General features: G+C 51.8%; 1 protein-coding gene across 1 annotated transcript in view; it reads right to left on the minus strand.

Annotated features, from left to right (window-relative positions):
* FBLIM1 (filamin binding LIM protein 1) overlaps positions 1–19,234 on the minus strand; it is a 24,069-nt gene extending 4,835 nt beyond the window's left edge. The window contains 9 exon segments of the mRNA XM_017865262.1: positions 4,093–4,210; positions 5,526–5,704; positions 11,014–11,183; positions 12,584–12,686; positions 13,640–13,763; positions 13,765–13,828; positions 17,891–18,160; positions 18,349–18,467; positions 18,579–19,234. Of these exon segments, the coding sequence (XP_017720751.1) occupies positions 4,093–4,210; positions 5,526–5,704; positions 11,014–11,183; positions 12,584–12,686; positions 13,640–13,763; positions 13,765–13,828; positions 17,891–18,140 (1,008 nt within the window). The 5' untranslated portion in view covers positions 18,141–18,160; positions 18,349–18,467; positions 18,579–19,234.
* Between the last annotated feature and the right edge of the window lie 2,306 nt (positions 19,235–21,540).

The following is a 21,540-nucleotide window of genomic DNA, read 5'->3' on the forward strand; positions in this document are numbered from 1 at the left end:
AGTAGCTGGGACTACAGGCGCCCGCCAACGCGCCCGGCTAGTTTTTTGTATTTTTTAGTAGAGACGAGGTTTCACCATGTTAGCCAGGATGGTCTCGATCTCCTGACCTCGTGATCCGCCCGCCTCGGCCTCCCAAAGTGCTGGGATTACAGGCTTGAGCCACCGCGCCCGGCCCAGTTTCCCCATCTTAATGGGGACAATAAATCCCATCTCACAAGACTGTCACTAGGATTAAATAAGGTGATGTCAATGAAAGCATTTTATAAATTTAAAAATACTACCTATATATAAAAGCACTGTTATCCTTCCAACAATAGTCATAAATAATATGGACCCCAAAGCAAGTAGAAATGGTGAGATGTGGGTGTGGGCAGTGCATGGAAACCCATTTTCTTCTTAGGTAACAGCACTCAACTCCTTCCAGGCTGCTGTGTTTCAAGAGCCTCACTTTTTTTTTTTTTTTTTTTGAGATGGAATCTTGCTCTATTGCCCAGGGTAGATGGCTAGAGTGCAGTGGCACAATCTCGGCTCACTGCAACCTCTGCCTCCTGGGTTCAAGCGATTCTCCTGCCTCAGCCTCCCAAGTAGCTGGGACTGCAGGCGTGCACCACCATACCCAGCTAATTTTTTTTTGAGACGGAGTCTTACTCTGTTGCCATTGTGGAGCACAGTGGTGCAATCTCGGCCCACTGCAACCTCTGCCTCCCAGATTCAAGCAATTCTCCTGCCTCACCTTCCCGAGTAGCTGGGACTACAGACACACACCACCACACCCAGGTAATTTTTGTATTTTTAGTAGAGATGGGGTTTCACCATGTTGGCCAGGATGGTCTCCATCTCTTGACCTTGTGATCCGCCTGCCTCAGCCTCCCAAAGTGCTGGGATTACAGGAGTGAGCCACTGCACCTGGCCTAATTTTTGTATTTTTAGTAGAAACCGGGTTTCGCCATGTTGGCCAGGCTGGTCTTGAACTCCTGAATGCAAGTGATCCATCCGCCTGGGCCTCCCGAAGTGCTGGGATTACCAGCATGAGCCACCGTGCCTGGTCAAGAAGCCTCATCTTCTGACACATAACTTCTGGAGTCCAAATGCCGACTTACTACACCACCCTTGGCCAAGTCATCAAGACCACTGTGGGGGTTATTCGCTTCCTGACTTCCTGGCTCAGGAAAGTGCCAGTCACTGCTGGACTCATTAGGACAACGGTGGGGATAACAGCATTTAAACTTCCTCATTGGGCTTTCAAAATGCGCTATCAGCAGGACTTTGAACTATAACCAACAAAGACAATGTAATTACGCAGCAATTTATCAACTTCTCTACCCAGCTCCTTTGACAACCTCAGTGAAAATAGTCTCTGGGTCCCAGTATCTGTTTATATAAGTGGGAGTGAACAAGTGTTTCGAAATACTCATCGTGTAAGAGATCTGCTCTGGGGCTCTCCACTTAGGTCCCCCCCATAAAAGTTGCCACCTTGTCACCATCACCGGAGAAGACAGAAGCTTCAGTGACAAGGAGCCGGAAGTAGAAGGGGTGGGAGAGGATTTCTGAGCCTCCTCAGCAGGACTGACTACATAATTTGTAGGATCTTGGACAAAATAAAAATGTGGGGCCCCTTGTTCAGAAATTAAGAATTTTGGCTGGGTGTGGTGGCTCACGCCACCCAGCACTTTGGGAGGCCAAGGCAGGCGGATCACTTGAGATCAGGAGTTTAACACCAGCCTGGTCAACATGGCAAAACCCCGTCTCTACTAAAAATACAAAAATTACCTGGGCACGGTAGTGCGAGCCTGTCATTCCAGCTACTCGGGAGGCTGAGGCAAGAGAGTTGCTTGAACCTGAGAGGCAGAGGTTACAGTGAGCTGAGATAGTGCCACTGTATTCCAGCTTGGGTAACAAAGTGAGACTCAGTCTCTAAAAAAAAAAAAAAAAAAAAAAAAAAAAATTAAGAATTTCAGGCCGTAGGTAGTGGCTCACGCATGTGATCTCAGCACTTTGGGAGGCCAAGGTGAGAGGATCGCTTGAGCCCAGGAGTTCAAGACCAGCCTGGGCAAAGTCATCTCTACAAAAATTTAAAAAATAAAAAAAATTAGCTGGGTGTGGTGGTGCGCACCCGTACTTACAGTTACTCAGGATGCTAAGGTGAGAGAACTGCTTGAGCCCAAACTTTCAAGGCTACAGTGAGCTATGATTATACTACTGCACTCCAGCCTGACTCCAGTCTCTGTCTCTATTAAAAACAAAGGCTGGGCACAGTGGCTCACGCCTGTAATCCCAGCACTTGGGGAGGCTGAGGCGGGCGGATCACGGGGTCATGAGAGCGAGACCATCCTGGCTAATACAGTGAAATCCCATCTCTACTAAAAAATACCAAAAAAATTAGCCGGGCGTGGTGGCAGGCACCTGTAGTCCCAGTCACCTCGGGGGCTGAGGTCCGGGGATATGGCATGATCCAGGAGGCGAGCTTGCGTGAGCGCACGATCGCCCCTTGCCACTCCCAGCTGGCAACAGAGCAAAACTCCATCCTCAAAAATAAAAAATTAATTAATAGAAAAAAACAAACAAAAATTCAAGAATTTGGCTGGCGCGGTGGGCTCAAGCCCTGTAAAATCCTCAGCACTTGGGGGCCGAGACGGCGGATCACAAAGGTCAGGAACCAAGACATCCTGCAACTGGTGGAAACCCCGTCTCTACTAAAAATACAAAAAACTAGCCAGGCCGAGTGGCGGCGCCTGTAGTCCCAGTCTAAAACTACTCGGAGGACTGAGCAGGCGAATGGTGTAAACCTGGGAGCGCAGAGCTCAGTGAGCTGAGATCCGGCCACGTAACTCCAGCCTGGGCGACAGAGCGAGACCCGTCCTCAAAAAAATAAATAAATAAAATAAAAATTCAAGAATTTAAAGAGAGCAATGAGCAGACTTAAAGCTGAGCATAGGACCCTTCTGATGCGCCAAGTTGCGTGTAGACAACCTGCTCCATTCAGGCTCGCCATCTCAGCTGACCTCATCTCTGCAGCCTAAATCCAGACTCATCACTATGCCTGGCACTGCAGCCCCTTTCCTTCATCTTGGCCTAAACATTACGCATAACCCCCAGCCCTCTCGCTCCAAGTCACATGCTACAGACTTCCATTTTGGCCGGCGCCGCATAGTGGGCCATAGCCTTTAATCCTGCACTCTGGGGGGCTGAGGCAGGTGGCTCGACGTCGAGGTCAAGGAGGTTCAAGCCAACCTTGGCCCAACGTGGTAAAACCCCATCTCACTAAATACACAATTAGTACAGGGGCCGTGGGGATTTGACGCCTGTAGTCCAGCGCTCGGAGGCTGAGTGCAGGAACCGCTGACAGGAGAGTCGGAGGGGTGTCGGTGAGCATGAGATCGCGCTAACTGCACTCAGCCTGGGCGAACAGGAGTGAGATGCCATCTCAAAATATAAATAAATAAATAAAACAATAAATAAATAATAAAACAAAAAACAATTTAAAAGAGACTTTCTTTTTTTTTTTTTTTTTTTTGTTGAGACTGAGTCTCGGCTCTGTCGTAAAAGCACAAGAGCAAGGAGTAGACAGTGGTCCGGAATCAATCAAATGCTCACTGCAAGCTCCGCCTCACCAGGGTTACGCCACCGCAAGACTCCGCCCGGTGTTATGGCATTCCATCAGCCTCAGCTCTACACCGAAGTAGCAGGGACTACAGGCGCTACCAAAAAAGTGCCACCTCGCCCGGCTATTTTTCATAAATAATTTTAGTAGAGACAGGGGTTTCAACCGTGTTAGCCAGGACTGTCTGATCTCCTGCCTCGTGATCCGCCCGTCCTCGGCCTCACCCAAAGTGCTGGGATTACAGGCTTGAGCCACCGCACCCGGCCGAATTTGGTTTCTTATCATTAACGCAAAGAGTTGATAATAGACTATAGTCAAAGAGTTGATAATAGACTATAGTTGTATTTCCAGCATCTCTTGTTTCTCCTACCGGACAGTGAGCAATTTGAGAGTACAGCCCCCACCCTGACCTGTCCCCATGTCCAAGCAACCCAGCCAAGGGCCTGGCATGCAGTGATGGAATATTATTAAATCACCTGGGCTCTACTCACCTCACACCTATAGCAATTTTCATGGAAGTTTCTTCCCATGCACTCGATTTTGAAGGCATCTTTCCCATCCCGAGGAATGATGGGATTTTCACAGATGCTGCAGACGGGGGCGAATTTCCTAGAAGCAAAGAAACTCATGCTTGGGAGGCGTTCCTGCCACAACCACATAAATTAATTAGCTGTCAGAACTCGGGCTGGCTGGTGTTCACCTCCTGAGCAATTTCAGTCCCGTTGCTATGGGACTGCACTAGCAGCTATAAGCAGAGATGTCTATTTCTTCCTGGCAGGAGCAGGTGGAGAGACCTGTGTAATGAGACCTGGTTTCCCAGCATCACTGGAGATTGTCTGAATTGAGAACTGTGTTCATTGGGGCTGGGACCCATCTCATCTGCCTTTTTTTTTTTTTTTTTTTGAGACGGAGTTTTTTGGCTCTTGTCACCCAGGCTGGGGTGCAATGGCACAATCTCCGCTCACTGCAACCTCCGCCTCCCAGGTTCAAGTGATTCTCCTGCCTCAGCCTCCTGAGCTGCTGGGACTACAGGCAGGCGCTACCGTGCCCAGCTAATTTTTGTATTTTTAGTAGTGACAGGGTTTCACCATGTTGGTCAGGCTGGTCTTGAACTCCTGACCTCGTGATCTGCCCACCTTGGCCTCCCAAAGTGCTGGGATTACAGGTGTGAGCCGCCGTGCCCAGTCAGTACTTCTTTCTTAAGAGACACATCTGTCGCTCCCCTTGAGTGGTGAGCAACTCATGGGCAGGGACTGAGTCCAACAGATGTGTCCCCACTGTGTCATTCAGCTCCAAGGGCAGACCCAGAGGTCTGGGGTTTTAGAGCAGGGCCCGAAAGTCAGGTCCTTGGGGATGTGTATACTTACCAAGAGTTTCAATAGTTACCTGTGGAGAGACTTTGGGTACTTAGCTGCTGTGTGCCTTGGTTGGTAAAACAGAACCCTTAATAATACCTGCCTGTGACATTATATATATTTTTTAATTTTTTGCTTTGTTTTGCTTGAGATGGAGTCTCGCTCTGTCGCCCAGGCTGGAGTGCAGTGGCATGATCTCAGCTCACTGCAAGCTCCGCCTTCTGGGTTCACGCCATTCTCCTGCCTCGGCCTCCTGAGTAGCTGGGACTACAGGCGCCCACCACCAGGCCTGGCTAATTTTTTTGTATTGTTAGTAGAGATGGGGTTTCACCATATTAGCTAGGATGGTCTCAATCTCCTGAACTTGTGATCCACCCGCCTCAGTCTCCCAAAGTGCTGGGATTACGGGCATGAGCCACCGTGCCCGGTCCAGCCCTGTAATATTCTTTATAATAAACCAGTAGACAGGAAACTCGGGCCCAGCACCCAGGACTCAGGCTCGGCTCCTTCATCCTGCTTGGGTCTCACCCTGTCCCTGCACCCCACCTGGTACCAAACCCCTCTCGTACCTGTAGAAGTCATCCAGGCAGTACACCTCGTTCTGGCTGCCCAGGGCAAAGCTCTCATCCCCAATGCACCGGGCGCAGGTCACACACGTGAAGCAGGAGGGGTGGAAGGCCTGGCCCAGGGCCCTGATGATGTGGTCCTGGACCACTTCGCCACACTTGCCGCACTTCTCCAACGTGTCCTGGGACAGAGGCCACTGCCAGAGTCATCCACGGCACACCCACTCCAACCCACAAGGGTCTCTTCTTCTGGGAGGCTGCCCTCGGGAGCCCAGGAATTGGGAAGTACAGGAGAGGCCTGCAGACAACCTATAACTATCGCCCAAAACCTCCACCATTGCTTATAACAAATTGAGCTTAGCCTTGCATCCTTGGCTTACTGCAAGGAATACTGCCCTGATGCCCTGATGCCATGGCTGCATTTCTTGTTACTGGGATGTGTTTGAGGCCAGGGTTCACAGAGCTCATAGGAGAAACTTCGCTTAAACTTCAGGGTCGGGAAAATGAATTCTCAGGAGAATTGGGTGCTTTTGTCATATAGACAAGAAGCCTTCAAATTCTTTCCCTTTTCCATTTGGCCACTTGGAAACTCAGAGCCAAATTCCACATTTCACGTTTAGAAACCATTATAGGGCTTTTTTGTTGTTATTTGATTTTTGTTTTGTTTTGGGACAGAGTCTCACTCTGTTACTGAGGCTGGAGTGCAGTGCCCCAATCTCAGCTCACTGCATCCTCTACATGAGGTTCAAGTGATTCTCATGCCTCAGCCTCCTGAGTAGCTGAAACTACAGGTGCATGCCACCACGCCCGGCTAATTTTTTGTATTTTTGTAGACATGGTGTTTCACTGTGTTGACCAGGCTGGTTTCGAACTCCTGACCTCAAGTGATCGACCTGCCTTAGCCTCCCAAAGTGCTGGGATTACAGGCGTGAGCCTCCCTGTCTGGCCTCCTCACACACGGTGCGTCGTAACATTCCCTTTGATCTCGTCTCACTTTCTATTTTCATTTTCCTTCTGTTTGGATGTCTTTATTTTACATATCATAGTATTATTGCAGTCTTTTACAAATTGTTTTATTGTTGGAAGAACACTTAACATGAGATCTACCTTTTTTTTTTTTTTTTCCTGAGACGGAGTTTCGCTCTTGTCACCCAGGCTGAAGTGCAATGGCGCAATCTTGGCTCACCACAACCTCGCCTCCTGGGTTAAAGCAATTCTCCTGCCTCAGTCTCCCAAGTAGCTGGGATTACAGACATGCGCCAACACCCAGGCTAATTTTTTGTATTTTTAGTAGAGACGGGGTTTCTCCATTTTGGCCAGGCTGCTCTTGAACTCCTGACCTCAGGTGATCCACCTGCCTCGGCCTCCCAAAGTGTTGGGATTACAGGCATGAGCCACCGTGCCCAGGATTTTTCTTTTTTTTGGAGATGGAGTCTTGCTCTGTCGCCCAGACTGGAATGCAGTGGTGCGATCTTGACTCACTGCAGCCTCCGCCTCCTGGGTTCAAGCAATTCTCCTGCCTCAGCCTCCGGAGTAGCTGGGATTACAGGCATGCACCACTGTGCCTGGCTAGTTTTTGTATTTTTAGTAGAGACAGGGTTTTTCCATTTTGGTCAGGCTGGTCTCAAACTCCTAACCTCAGGTGATCTGCCTGCCTCGGCCTGGCATGAGCCATGGCACCCAGCCAGTTAATATAATTTTATTTTTTTATTTTATTATTTTTTTTTGAGACGGAGTCTCGCTCTGTCGCCCAGGCTGGAGTGCAGTGGCCGGATCTCAGCTCACTGCAAGCTCCACCTCCCGGGTTTACGCCATTCTCCTGCCTCAGCCTCCCGAGTAGCTGGGACTACAGGCACCAGCCACCTCGCCCGGCTAGCTTTTTGTATTTTTTAGTAGAGACAGGGTTTCACCGTGTTAGCCAGGATGGTCTCGAACTCCTGACCTCGTGATCCGCCCGTCTCGGCCTCCCAAAGTGCTGGGATTACAGGCTTGAGCCACCGCGCCCGGCCGCCAGTTAATATAATTTTATATGACGCCTTTAAGAAGAAATGTGCCAGGCAAGGTGGCTTATGCCTGTAATCCCTGGACTTTGGGAGGCCAAGGCAGGCGGATCTCCTGAGGTCAGGAGTTCCAGACAAGCCTGGCCAATATGGTGAAACCCCTGTCTCTACTAAAAACACACACACAAAAAAACAAAAAAAACCAACCAGCCAACCAACCAACAAACAAAAAAGACAGCTGGGCATGGTGGTAGGCACCTGTAATCCCAGGTACTTGGGAAGCTGAGGCGGGAGAATCACGTGGAATTTTTCAGTGCACCTATACATTGCGGTCTATAGGTATACATGCATTCTCTTTAAAAACACGTTTTAATAAAAAATAACTATTTTAAAATAGGGTGGAGTCTTGCCATGTTGTCCAGGCTGGTCTCGAACTCCTGACCTCAAGCAATCCTCCCACCTCAGCCTCCCGAAGTGCTGAGATTGCAGGTGTGAGCCACCGTGCCTGGCTGGTATATATGCATTCATAGAAGCTGCCGAGCAATGATAAAGAGATACCTAAGGCAGGGCAGTGGGCCTCCCTCTAGCCTTTCCACCTTTTCTCCTGGACATGCTATCTCTCCTTCCTGGCTGTGCTCCTGTGCATTTTACCTTGACCCCACCTGGACAGATGTAGGAGGCATCTCCCACTCCCACCCTCCTTCTCATGGGCACGGCCCTTCTCTCCCCAGCACACTGATCAAGTCTTCCTCTTGGCTGCTTTCAGCTAGACACCCCTCCTCACCCCTCCTCCCCCAGTGTCTCACCCCTGAGGGACACTCCCCCATCATGTTGATGGGGTCACAGGGACACAGCAGGGAGGGCCTGGCTCCTCTCTCCTCCCACAGTGCCTGTGAGCCTGGGATTGGATTGTTTGGATTCTTCTGGAGAGTCTCAGCTCCAAATACTCTAACCCCTCAAATCAGCCGTTTTCAAACTTCTATATGCATGAGAATCACCTGAGACACTTGCTCAACATGCTGATTTCCAGGTGTTCCTCATCATAAGCACACGGAGTGGCCTACACACATACCCAGGGGATGCGGCTGTGGGTGGTTGCCACCCTCGACATGCCACCACAAACCATCCAAAAGTTAGAAATTCCAGTATGCTGGCATCCCAACTGGCTCTCCCAGATTGCACTTGGTACCCGGAAGCAACACAGATTCTGTGAGATCAAACATTGGAACCTTGTGGCTCTAGGGGAGATGGTGGCAAGACTGACGGCAGCCTCCAGAGCCACATGCGTGTGGAGTAGAATCCCAGCTGCTTGGCCATCTTATGTGACCTCGTGTGGTAGCTAAGAGATGCCCCCAAAGATATTCAGGTCCTTATCTCTGGACCCTGTGAACGTTACCTTGCCCGGAAAAAGAGGCTTTCAGATGGGATAAGTTAAGGATCTTTTTTTTTTTTTGAGATGGAGTCTTATTTACTCACTCTGTCGCCCAGGCTGGAGTGCAGTGGCACGATCTTGGCTCACTACAACCTCCACCTCCCGGGTTCATGCCATTCTCCTGCCTCAGCCTCCCGAGTAGCTGGGACTACAGGCGCCTGCCACCATACCCAGCTAATTTTTTGTATTTTTAGTAGAGACGGGGTTTCACCATGGTCTCGATCTCCTGACCTCGTGATCCATCCGCCTCGGCCTCCCAAAGTGCTGGGATTACAGGCATGAGCCACTGCGCCCAGCCAAGTTAAGGATCTTAAGATGGGGGAGATTATCCTGATTATCCAGGTGGGTCCTAAATGCCATCACAGTGTCCCTGTAACTTGACACAGAGGTGGCAACAGGGCCGCTGAAGCGGGATGCTACACTGCTGGCTTTGATGGCAGAGGAAGGAGTCAAGTAGAATGCAGCTTCAGAAACTGCAAAAGGGGCCGAGTGCAGTGGCTCACACCTGTAATCCCAGCAGTTTGGGAGGCTGAGAGGGTGGATCCCTTGAGGTCAGGAGTTTGAGACCAGCCTGGCCAAAGTGGTAAAACCCCATCTCTACTCAAAATACAAAAATTAGTCGGGTATGGTGGCGGGCACCTGTAGTCCCAGCTACTCAGGAGGCTGAGACATGGGAATCGCTTGAACCTGGGATGCAGAGGTTTCAGTGATCCAAGATTGCACAACTGCACTCCAGTCTGGATGACAGAATGAGTCTCTATCTAAAAGAAAAAAAAAAAAAAAAAAAAAAAAAAAAAAGGGCGGCGAGGTGGCTCAAGCCTGTACTGCCAGCACTTTGGAGACGAGACGGGCGGATCACGAGGTCAGGAGATCGAGACCATCCTGGCTAACACGGTGAAAACCCCGTCTCTACTAAAAATAACAAAAACTAGCCAGGCGAGGTGAGCGGATGCCTGTAGTCCCAGCTACTCGGGAGGCCTGAGCAGGAGAATGGCATAAACCCGGGAGGCGGAAGGCTTGCAGTAGCTAGATCAGGCCACTGCACTCCAGCCCTGGGCGACAGAGCAAGACTCCATCTCAAAAAAAAAAAAAAAAAAAAAAAAAAAGGGTGACGGGGTGTGGTGGCTCAGGCCTGTAATCCCAGCACTTTGGACGGGCCGAGGCGGGGTAGATCACGATGTCAGGAATTCAAGACCAGCCTGGCCAAGATGGCTGAAACCTGTCTCTATGAAAAATACAAGAAACTTGGCCGGGCCGGTGGCTACAGCCTGTAATCCCAGCTTTGGGAGGCTGAGACGGGCGATCACGAGGTCAGAGATCAAGACCATCCGTTGGTAACACGGTGAAACCCGTCTCTACTAAAAATACAAGAACTAGCCGGGCGAGGTGTCGGCGCCTGTAGTCCCAGTACTCCCGCGCGCGGCTGAGGCAGGAGAATGGCGTGAGACCCGGGAGCGGACTTGCAGTGAGCTGAGATCTGGCCCACATGCAACTCCAGCCGGGCGGATCAGAGCAAGACTCCGTCTCAAAAAAAAAAAAAAAAAAAAAAAAAAATTAGCGCGGTGCGAGGTGGCAGGTCGCCTGTAGGCGCTGAGGCAGAAGAATCCCTTGAACCTGGGTGGCAGAGGTTGCAGTGAGACGAGATCGTGCCACTGCACTCCAGCCTAGGCGATAGAGTGAGACTCCGTCCCCCACCCCAAAAAAGAACTAAAAAAAAAAGAAATTGCAAAAGGCAGAGATGTGCGTTCTCCCTCAAGCCTGCAGACAGCACAACACCTTGGTTTTGGCCCAGTGAAGCTGATATTGGACTTTTGACCTCCAGAACCGGGATAGAATAAACGTGTGTTGTTGGAAGTCAACAAGGTTGTGATCTCTTACAGGCAGCCCTAGGAAACTAATCGCCTTCACTGGGCTCCTTCTTTCTGAGCCTTAGTTTCCTCATCTGTGAAAGGGGTCAATAGTGCCTACTTCCCAGGATTGTATGGGGAATGAAATGATACAACATATTGTAAGTGCTCAGCTCAGTGCCTGGCACCCAGAGGTCTGCTGCAGGGGTTACCTGGTAGCAGGGTTCGCAGAGGGGTCGCCCATCCTTCTGGTAGAAGCTCTGTCCAGCCAGCTGGCGGCGGCAGGTGCGGCACGTAAAGCACTGGGCATGGTACTGCCTTTTCATGGCCTCCACAGCCAGCTCTCGGGGGGACACGGTCTTGTGGCAGAAGGCACAGATGTCTGGGGTAGGGAAGACACAGGCCATTACTAGCCCAGCCTGCTAGGACTGTACCCAGGCACCACCCAGAACATGCCCAGGGTACCCGAGGCTCTGTCTCAAACCCTGCATTTGAGCATTAAAAAGGAATCTGAGTCAGGTGTGGTGGCTCATGCCTGTAATGCCAGCACTTTGGGAGGCTAAGGTGAGCGGATCACTTGAGGCCAGGAGTTCAAGACCAGCCTAGCCAACATGGTGAAATTCCATCTCTACTAAAAATACAAAAATTAGCTGGGCATAGTGGCATGCCCCTGCAGTCCCAGCTACTCATGGGGCTGAGGCGGGAGAATCACTTGAACCTAGGAGGTGGAGGCTGCAGTGAGCCGAGATCGTGTCACTGCACTCCAGCCTGGGTGACAGAGCGAGATTCTATTTCAGAAAAAAAAAAAAAAAGGAATTCTGGACAGCCGTTTCAGGACAAAGGGATTGTTGGCTGCCTCGACCTCCCAAAGTGCTGGGAGCACAGGCATGAGCCATTATACCCAGCCAGGAGCCACTTTATTTTATTTTATTTATTTGTTTTTGAGACGGAGGCTCACTCTGTCACCCAGGCTGGAGTGCAGTGGCACAATCTCGGCTCACTGCAACCTCTGCCTCCCGGGTTCAAGCAATTCTCCTGCCTTGGCCTCCCGAGTGGCTGAGATTACAGGCACACACCACCACGCCCAGCTAATTTTCGTGTTTTTAGTAGAGACAGCGTTTCACCATGTTGGCCAGGCTAGTCTCAAACTCCTGACCTCAGGTAATCCACCTGCCTCGGCCTCCCAAAGTGCTGGGATTATAGGCGTGAGCCACCGCGCCCGGCCAGGAGCCACGTTATATTCTGATGACCAGCTCTGAGATGCACAAAGGAAAGAAAGTGAACAGTAGAAGGGCCTAGTTTGCTGCTTATGGAAAAATGGGGGGAGGGAGTGGGTGGCCACATATTTGTATTTGCTCATATGTGCACAGTGTCTTTGGCAGGATACATGAGAACTCAATGACACAGGACGCCCATCTGGAAGGAAACCGGATGGTAAGGGGATGGGGCAGGTTGCAGGGTTCTGTGTCCCCACTCATGCTGTTTATTTTGCACCGTGTGAGGGCATTAGGTATTCAGAAAATAAAATAATGAGACAAAATTTCAAGACATTTTTGTTATCGTAACAAACTGTGCAGACTAACATTTTAAATAGAATTTAGGTACAAAGGGGAAAAGGCTAAGGCAACACAAATTAAATGGATGCCCACCTACAAAGTCCATCATTGTAACATGAGCTGGGGTGGGGATGGGAAGGGGGTCCTCACTCTCCTGGTTTCTACCTGGAAGCCCATGCTGGCCCCATGAGATCCCCCCAGAATCCTCCCAGCCCTGTGCACCCACCTGTGGATGCCTCTTTCTCAACAGGTTCTGCTGGAGGAGGTGGCAGCTCTTCCTCCACGGGCCTGAGGGGACTGGGCTGGACCGAAGGTCCCTCCGCTGGGGCCTGTGGGGATGCAGACAGGGAGTCACCCGGTGGGGACCCCAGGCAACCCTCCCAGCTCTGTTCCTCTTCTGGGTGGCAACGGGTGCAATTAGCCGCATTGCACTGAGAAGGAAACCGAGGCCCAGGGAAGCAAGGGACCTGCCTAAGTCTCTCAGCAGGAAGGTCGCAGTGGCAGCTGACTGGGGTCGCTTGATCAGCCACTGCTCCTCATCCTACTTAGGATTCTCCTGCAACCAGGCTTCCCCGTGGATGCTGGACTGAAGTGAACTAAGCCCTTGGCCTGTGATGCCCCCCATTTCTATACAACCTCTGTTAAGGGCCCAGGGTTAAAAAAACAGGTTCCTGGCCAGGCGCAGTGGCTCACACCTGTAATTCCAACACTTTGGGAGGCCGAGCTGGGTGGATCACCTGAGGTGAGTAGTTCAAGACCAGCCTGACCAACATGGTGAAACCCCACCTCTACAAAAAGTACAAAAATTAGCCAGGCATGGTGCGGGTGCCTGTAATTCCAGCTATTCAGGAGGCTGTGGCAGGAGAATCACCTTGAACCTGGGAAGCGGAGGCTGCAGTGAGCCAAGATCATGCCACTGCACTCCAGCCTGGGCGACAGAGCAAGACTCCATCTCAAAATCAACCAACTAAACAAAAACCAGGTTTCCTATGCAGCCTAAGGGATTTAGGTCAGACTCAGGAAAATGTCTTCCTCAGAGCTGAAGTGTGTGTCTGCAGCGGGTGGAGCGGGGGAGGCAGTGGCAGCCCTCTCCAGGGACCATGAAACGCTTAACCAATTTTTACCTGCTGAATAGGGACTTCTGAGAGCTTCAAAGACGGACTGTCCCCGAGCAGAAGAATGCACCACATGAAGTCCAGGTTTAGAACCCCTGAATGCCCAGAAGGCCCAGACCCCTGTCCCCCAACCCAGGAGACCAAGGGATTGCTGGGGAGGGCAGTACCTGTGGTGGGGCGGGGCGGGGCGGGGACAGGTGCAGCTGCTGTAAGTCTGCAATGAGTGAGGTCCCCATTGGAGCAGGAGCCTCCTCTTCAGAAGGTAGGAGCACCGGAGGGGCGGTGGAGGGGCGGGAGGAGGTCCAGGTCAGGAAGCACATCCTCACCATCCAGGACAGGAGGAGGGGGTGGGCATCCTGCAATGGGGGAGGAGAGAGGGGTGGTCAGAGCCTCCCAGGTGGATCGGGGAGGGTTTTACTTACCCACATGGGCACACGGAGGGTAGCTGAGGGCTCGGGTTGGGGTCACCCCGGCCTGGGTTCCATCTCTAACTCTGCCACTGATTTGCTGTGTGTCCTTAGGCAAGAAACTTAATCTTAGGCCAGGAATGGTGGCTCATGCCTATAATCTCAGCACTTTGGGAGGCCAAGGTAGGCAGTATGCTTGAACCCAGAAGTTCAAGAGCAGCCTGGGCAACATAGTGAAACCTCAACTCTACTAAAAATAAAAAAAAATGTAGCCAGACATGGCAGCACAGGCCTGTAATCCCAGCTACTTGGGAGGCTGACATGGGAGGATCACTTAAGCCCAAGAGGTTGAGGCTGCAGTGAGCTTAGATCACACCACTGCACTTCAGCCTGGGAGACAGAGCCAGACTCTGTCTCAAAAAAAAAAAAAAAAAAGGCCAGGTGCAGTGGCTCACGCCTGTAATCCCAGCACTTTGCGGGGCTGAGGCAGGCGGATCACCTGAGGTTGGAAGTTTGAGACCAGCCTGACCAACATGGAGAAACCCTGCGTCTACTAAAAATACAAAATTAGCAGGGCGTGGTGGCACATGACTATAATCCCAGCTACTGAGGAGGCTGAGCCAGGAGATTCGCTTGAATCCAGGAGGCAGAGGTTGCAGTGAGCTGAGATTGCGCCACTGCACTCCAGCCTGGGCAACAAGAGCAAAACACCATCTAAAAAAAAAAAAAAAAAAAATTAGGCTGGGCGTGGTGGCTCACGCCTGTAATCCTAGCACTTTGGGAGGCCAAGGAGGGCAGATCACCTGAGGCCAGGAGTTTGAGACCAGCCTGGCAACCATGGTGAAACCCCGTCTCTACTAAAAACACAAAAATTAGCTGGGTGTGGTGGTGGGTGCCTGTAGTCCCAGCTACTCAGGAGGCTGAGACAGGAGAATGACGTGAACCCGAGAGGCGGAACTTGCAGTGAGCCGAGATCGCACCACTGCACTCCTGCCTGGGCGACAGAGCGAGACTTTGTCTCAAAATATACATATATATATACACACACACACACAAAAATTAGCTAGGCTTGGTGGCGAGAGCTTGCAGTCCCAGCAACTTGGGACGCTGAGGTGGGAGGATCGCTTGAGCGAGGGAGGTTGAGGCTACAGTGAGCCGTGATCATGCCACTGCACTGCACTCCAGCTTGGGTGACAGAACAAGACCCTATCTCGGAAAAAAAAAAAAAAGAAATGTAAATTATTGGGCCCCACGACAGATCTGCTGAATCAGAGATACTTGGGGCGGGACCCAGCAGCTGTGCTGGAACAGACGGGTGGCTGTGTTGGTACAGGCCCGGGTGACGCTGCTGCTGACTCAGCAGAAGTGTGAGAACCAGACCCTGATGAGCTCACGGAGTCAGGAACCAGGTGTTGGAGAGGTAGTAAGAGTGCTGTGGCCTCTCCCAGTGCCTGCCTCCCGGTGCAAGGCCCACAGGCTGTGACGGGCGGGCAGGAATTCAAGAGAGAAGCAGGGGACCTGAGGCCCCAGGGCAGGTGGGAAGAAAGGGGGTCCCAGACCTGCTGGAGGATGACTCTGAGAGGACAAGCACTAGGCAGACAGCAGATGGCAGCCTTCGGTGTAGACGGTTTCAAGCAGCTGGCAGCATCCCCAGGGCCTGGGGCCAGCCTTTGTGTCAGACCAGGCACATGACCAAGCTGGTCACCTAAAACTTATCTCACTTCAGGGAGACTGAACCCCAAGATCCCTGTGCTCTGTTTGAGGGTATCAAATTGGCAGACGAAACGGCCGGCCAGCCATGCTGACCAGTGACAGGCCAGCCCTTCCCAGGCAAGTTTGATCTTGTTCCCACACTCCCAAAATGCTCTTCCCATAATCCCAACAACCATGAAAATGCCCTGGAAATGCCAGGCGCCACTGCACTCCAGCCTGGGCAACAAGAGCAAAACGCCATCTAAAAAAAAAAAAATTAGGCTGGGTGTGGTGGCTCACACCTGTCATCCCAGCACTTTCGGAGGCCGAGGCGGATGGATCACGAGGTCAGGAGATCGAGACCATCCTGGCTAACATGGTAAAACCCTGTCTCTACTAAAAATACAAAAATTAGCTGGGTGTGTTGGTGGGCACCTGTAGTCCAGCTACTGAGGAGGCTGAGGCAGGAGAATGGCGTGAACCCGGGAGGCGGAGCTTGCAGGGAGCCGAGATCATACCACTGTACTCTAGCCTGCGCGACAGAGTAAGACTCTATCTCAAAAAAAAAAAAAAAAAAAAAAAAAGAGAGAAAAGAAAAAAAGAAAATGTCCCAGAAATTTTGACATCTAGCCTCTATTTCCCAGACTTCCTTGCCCACCCAGAAGGGGCACATATTTTTGTTTCCAGTTGGATCCTATGTCCTGATGTGTGAATTTTGTCAAGATGGCCCTCCTATACAGCGAGGTAGCTGGGAGGAGCCTGTGTTCTTGGGATGCGAGATTAGCAAGGAAAGATCAACGTGGGAGTATCTGTCACAAGGAGGAAGCATGTTCCATGGAAACGTATGCGCACTCAAACCCACGTGGCCCCTTGTCTTGACCCCTTTCTGGCTTCCTGTAATCAGCACTTCCAACTGATCGCTAGCTGATTTCTATGACAGACAGGGCTGCCCCAGCCCTGCTCAAGGACAGCAAGACACCTGACTAGGCACCTGGAAGACTCCAGGGACTGCTACCCTGGGCTGGCCTCTGCCCCTTAGCATCTCAGCTGGTACCCTGTCACATGATGAGCCACCCCCTGCCCCAGGGCCCTGGGCTGTCACCCTTCCTCACTCCTGCCCCGCCTGACAGCTGAGACTTTCCATAGGAGACACAGGGAAGAGGACTGGAAGGCTCCCTGTGACCATGGCAACAGGGCCAGTCTGACCAGGCCCAAGGGAATGGAACACTCATTAGTGTTGTGTTCATTTTGTGACTGATGGTCACATCCACACACAAATTTCCACTTTCCAGAAGAGGACCCTGAGGCCCAGAGCAAGGAGAGGGCTCACTCCGCTCATACAGTGAGAGAACAGCAAAGCCCAGGAGAAAACAAAGGCACTTTAAAAGACCCTTCACCCACCAAATTCCCTCCTGCCTCAGGGCCTCTGCACCGCCCCTCAGATTTCACCTCCCCCTGGCCAGCTCCATGCTGTCATTCAGGTTTCAACTGAAATGTCACCTCTTCAGAGAAGCCATCCTGAGCACCCTATGAAAAGCTGCCCCTCGGCCAGGCACAGTGGCTCACACCTGTAATCCCGGCACTTTGGGAGGTCGAGGCGGGTAGATCACCTGAGGTCAGGTGTTCGAGACCAGCCTGAACAACATGGCAAAACCCTGTCTCTACTAAAAATACAAAAATTAGCCAGGCATGGCGGTGCATGCCTGTAATCTCAGCTACTCAGGAGGCTGAGGCTGAGGCAGGAGAATGGCTTGAACCTGGGAGGGAGAAGTTGCAGTGAGCTGAGATTGCACCACTGCACTCCAGCCTGGTGACAGAGTGAGACTCTGTTTCAAAACAAACAAAAAAGCTGCCCCTCCTCACCCCTCCACCATGCTTCACTCCATGAGAGCACATGTGTCTGCCCAACATCAGACATCGTATTTTCATTATGTGTGCTCCCCACACTGGGATGGAAGCTTCATGCAGGCACAAAACCTTACGTCTCAGCACTTTCTGTGTGACATGGACAAGGCTAAACACTTGTGTATTAACTCATTTAATCCTCATAACCACATTCCGAGGGAGGTACTATCTTTATCCCTATTTTACAGATTAGGAAACTGAGGCACGAGAGGTTAAGTGGCCCGCCAACATCACCCAGCTGAGAAACGGAGAAGCCAGGGTTCACACCCAGGCAACTGGGTTCCAGAATCTGCCTGGCACTTAGTAGGCACTCAATGAACGAACAAATGAATGAATGAATGATGCTGGAGCCTGCCCCTTCCTCCCCACCTCTGCCTTTGACCTGGTCTTCCCCAAAGTCCCTTCCGCTCTTACCTCCATTGGAAAGCTGCAGAGGTGCAGCTGGCACTGTGGTTGCAGCCTTGCCAGGGGGTGTCCAGGGGCTGGGCCTCCTCGCCAAGCCAGCCTCAGGTGTCTTCACTGGGGCAGGAGCCTCCCAGGGGCGGCCATGCCGGGCCTCACAAACCGCCTGCCTCACTTCCTCCGCCACAGCCACATCGCGGCGCGGGGGTGCCAGGGTGATAAAGACAGATGATGCCACCCTCTTCTCAGGCTTTGAGGCCATGGCTTCAGCTCCTGGTGTGGCTAGGGACAGAGTGGGGCATGGCACGGGATTGCCACCTGGACACACAGACACCCTCCCCCAAGAGGCAGAGAGCCTCCCTCCTCCCAAAAAGACAGGTCAGCCACCCTACCATCCCAACAACTCAGTCCAGCACCCAGCCCAGCCAGAGAGGGGGTGGGGGTGTCCTGCTGGGGAAGACAGGGCTCACCAGGGGACTTGGCCACAGGGGTGAGACCCGGAAAGTCCTGACTGCCCCTCTCCTGAACCTGCACACCAAGGGAAGCAAAGGGCGGTCCTCACCAATGATCACTTTTCCTCGTCTAACACCTATGAGAAAGGAACAGCTCCTTCAGCTCCCAGCCCCAGCAGGGCTGACTTCTGTTCCCAGCCTGGAGTCCCGCCTGCCTGCTGGGCCACACCCCAAGTGACCTCCCTCACCTGGGATCAGATTCTCCTGGAAGGGCTGAAGTCCTGGAAGTTCAGGCTAGCTCCACTTTGGAAGGGAAAGAGAACAGATCAGGATCTGTCAGGGCATCAGGGCTGGGCTCCAGTGGCGGAGTGGTGGGGGGGGCCAGTGAGAGCTGCCCTCACCAAGACCTGCTCTGCCCTGAGCACATTATCCTCATTAACTCATAAACACTCACAAGGTGGCTGTGGGGCAGGCACTATCACCACCTACCTAACACATCAAGCAATCGAGACTCAGAGAGAAGTCACCTGTCCAGGGTCACACAATGGTGAGGTAGCACTGGAACCCAGAGCCCATGCTGTTGGCCACTTTGCTCTGCTTTGCCCTTCCTCAGCCCTGCACACGAGCCGGCATCCTCCTTGCTTGCTTTCTAGTGCTGGAATCTCTCACTCCACCCAGTCTCCAAAACCTGGGTCCTGGTTCAGGCCTGGGCAGTGGGCAGGGGCAAGGGCAGAGATGGGGAGGTTCCATGGCCTCTGGTCTCACCTCCTAACCCTGATCTTTCTAGAGCATCAATCTCTTTCTCCTTTACTCAAAAGCCTTCCATGGGCTGGGCATGGTGGCTCACAGCTGTAATCCCAGCATTTTGGGAGGCTGAGGCACGTGGATCACTTGAGGTCAGGAGTTCGAGACCACCCTGACCAACATGGTGAACCTCCACCTCTACTGAAAATACAAAAATTAGCCATGCGTGATGGTGGGCACATGTAATCCCAGCTACTTGAGAGGGTGAGGCAAGAGAATTGCTTGAACCTGGGAGGCCGAGGTTGCGGTGAGCCGAGATTGCAACACTGCACTCCAGCCTAGGCAACAGAGAGAGACTCTGTCTTAGAAAAAAAAAAAAGGTGGGAAGTGGTGGCTCACACCTGTAATCCCAGCACTTTGGGAGGCCGAGGCAGGTGGATCACCTGAGATCTGGAGTTCGAGACCAGCTTGACCAACATGGTTAAACCCCATCTCTACTAAAAATACAAAAATCAGCCGGGTGTGCTGGCGGGCCTGTAATCCCAACTATTTGGGAGGCTGAGGCAGGAGAATCACTTGAACCCGTAGGGGTGGAGGCTGCAGTGAGCTGAGATGGCGCCAATGCACTCCAGCCTGGGCAACAAGAGTGAAACTCTGTCCGAAAAAAAAAAAAAAAATGCATGGCTTGCCACCACCTCAGGATGAAGTCCAACTGCAATGGCCTCAGCCTCTTTGAGCCCCTGGACCACCTGCCCTTCCTATGTCCTCTCTCTTGCCTTGCAGTGTTTCTCCTATAGTTTTCCTTCCTGCCCCCACAGGGTGAATTTCAGCTTTCTCTTAGAGGCCCAGCTCAAACATCACCTCGTTCACAAGGCGCCCCCTGATTCCTGGCCCTCTCCAAGGGCGGTTTCCTGCTGCCAAGGGTGGAAGAAAGCGATGACAGCCCCAGGGCAGGACAGGCTGGCTCACAAGCTCACTATCAATGCGTCTGACCTTCAGCGGTGTCTGCATTCTTTGTGTGCCTAGAGGATAGCTCAGAGTGCAGGCATCAAAGCACAGATCCAGCTGGGTCGGTGGCTCACACCTGTAATCATAGCACTTTGGGAGGTGGGTGATCACTTGAGATCAGGAGTTTAAGACCATCCTGGCCAACACGGTGAAACACTGTCTCTACTAAAAATACAAAAATTTGGCCAGGTGTGGTGGATCATACCTGTAATCCCAGCATTTTGGGAGGGCAAGGCGGATGGATCACGAGGTAAGGAGTTCAAGACCACCCTGGCCAAGATGGTGAAACCCTGTCTCTACTAAAAATACAAAAATTAGCTGGGCATGGTGGCGGGCGCCTGTAATCTCAGCTACTCGGGAGGCTGAGCCAGAGAATTGCTCAAACCCGGGAGGCAGAGGCTGCAGTGAGCCGAGATTGCACCACTGCACTCCAGCCTTGGCCACAGAGCAAGACTCTGTCTCAAAAAAAAAAAAAAGAACAAAGCTTAGAAGTGGCCCCAGAGGTTTTTTTTTTTGAGTAGGGAATAAGGAGTAGGAAGACGGACTGTGGGGGTGGCCCCCCTGAGCTGCACATCCTCTGTCCCAAGGCTGCAGGCTCTGGGTGGCTGGCTGGATCCCTGCCTCCTTCCTTCCTTTGGACAGGAAATGACTTTCCCTCCCTTTGTTCCCACTTTTCTCCACTTATCTAACTGGATCTGTGATTCACTCTGTGGGCGGGTGGTGGGGGGGGGTGGGGAATTAGCCAGGTGTGGTGGCATGCACCTGTAGTCCCAGCTACTTAGGAGGCTGAGGCAGGAGAATCAGTTGAATCCTGGGAGGTGGAGGTTGCAATGAGCTGAGATTGCGCCACTGCACTCCAGCCTGGATGACAGAGTGAGACTCTCTTTCAAAAAAAAATACATCAGAGAGCATGGTGGCACCCTGATACCCTGACGTCAGGAAAAGGACATTATTTCCCATCTCTCAGGTAGTTCCTGCTGACAGTAGCCTCTGTGGCCAAGGCTGAGGTGGGGCCACAGGTGGGGAAGCTGGGCGTCCAGTGAGCCCACCAGATCTCACCAGGCACCCAATGCCTGTGCCCAGGGCTAAACATATCTCCTTTTCTATCTCACTCTTCACGTTTCCCTCCTTATCTCAAAGTGCACTGGCCACTGTGGGTTCTCAGCCAGTGATGGATGATAATAAAAACAATAACACGTGCTCCTAAATTGCTGTTAAGTTGGTTTATGTGTTTGGCTAAAATATATAGCTCAGTCTGATATAAAATATCTATTCTGAGTAAGAAACCAATATATTAGGAAAGACCTTCAAAACTTATTTAAAAGTACGTCTCTTTTGCTTCCAAGTTTGGAAATGATGTCTGGAAGTATGTATGTTTACACTGGCTGTCTCAGGCTTTAGTTTTATACTTTGTTATAAGTTTAAGAATCTATTTTTGTCAGCCAGGCACGGTGGCTC

Source organism: Rhinopithecus bieti, unplaced genomic scaffold, assembly GCF_001698545.2.
Source record: "Rhinopithecus bieti isolate Rb0 unplaced genomic scaffold, ASM169854v2 scaffold_81031, whole genome shotgun sequence".
In the NCBI taxonomy this organism is placed as follows: Eukaryota; Metazoa; Chordata; class Mammalia; order Primates; family Cercopithecidae; genus Rhinopithecus; species Rhinopithecus bieti.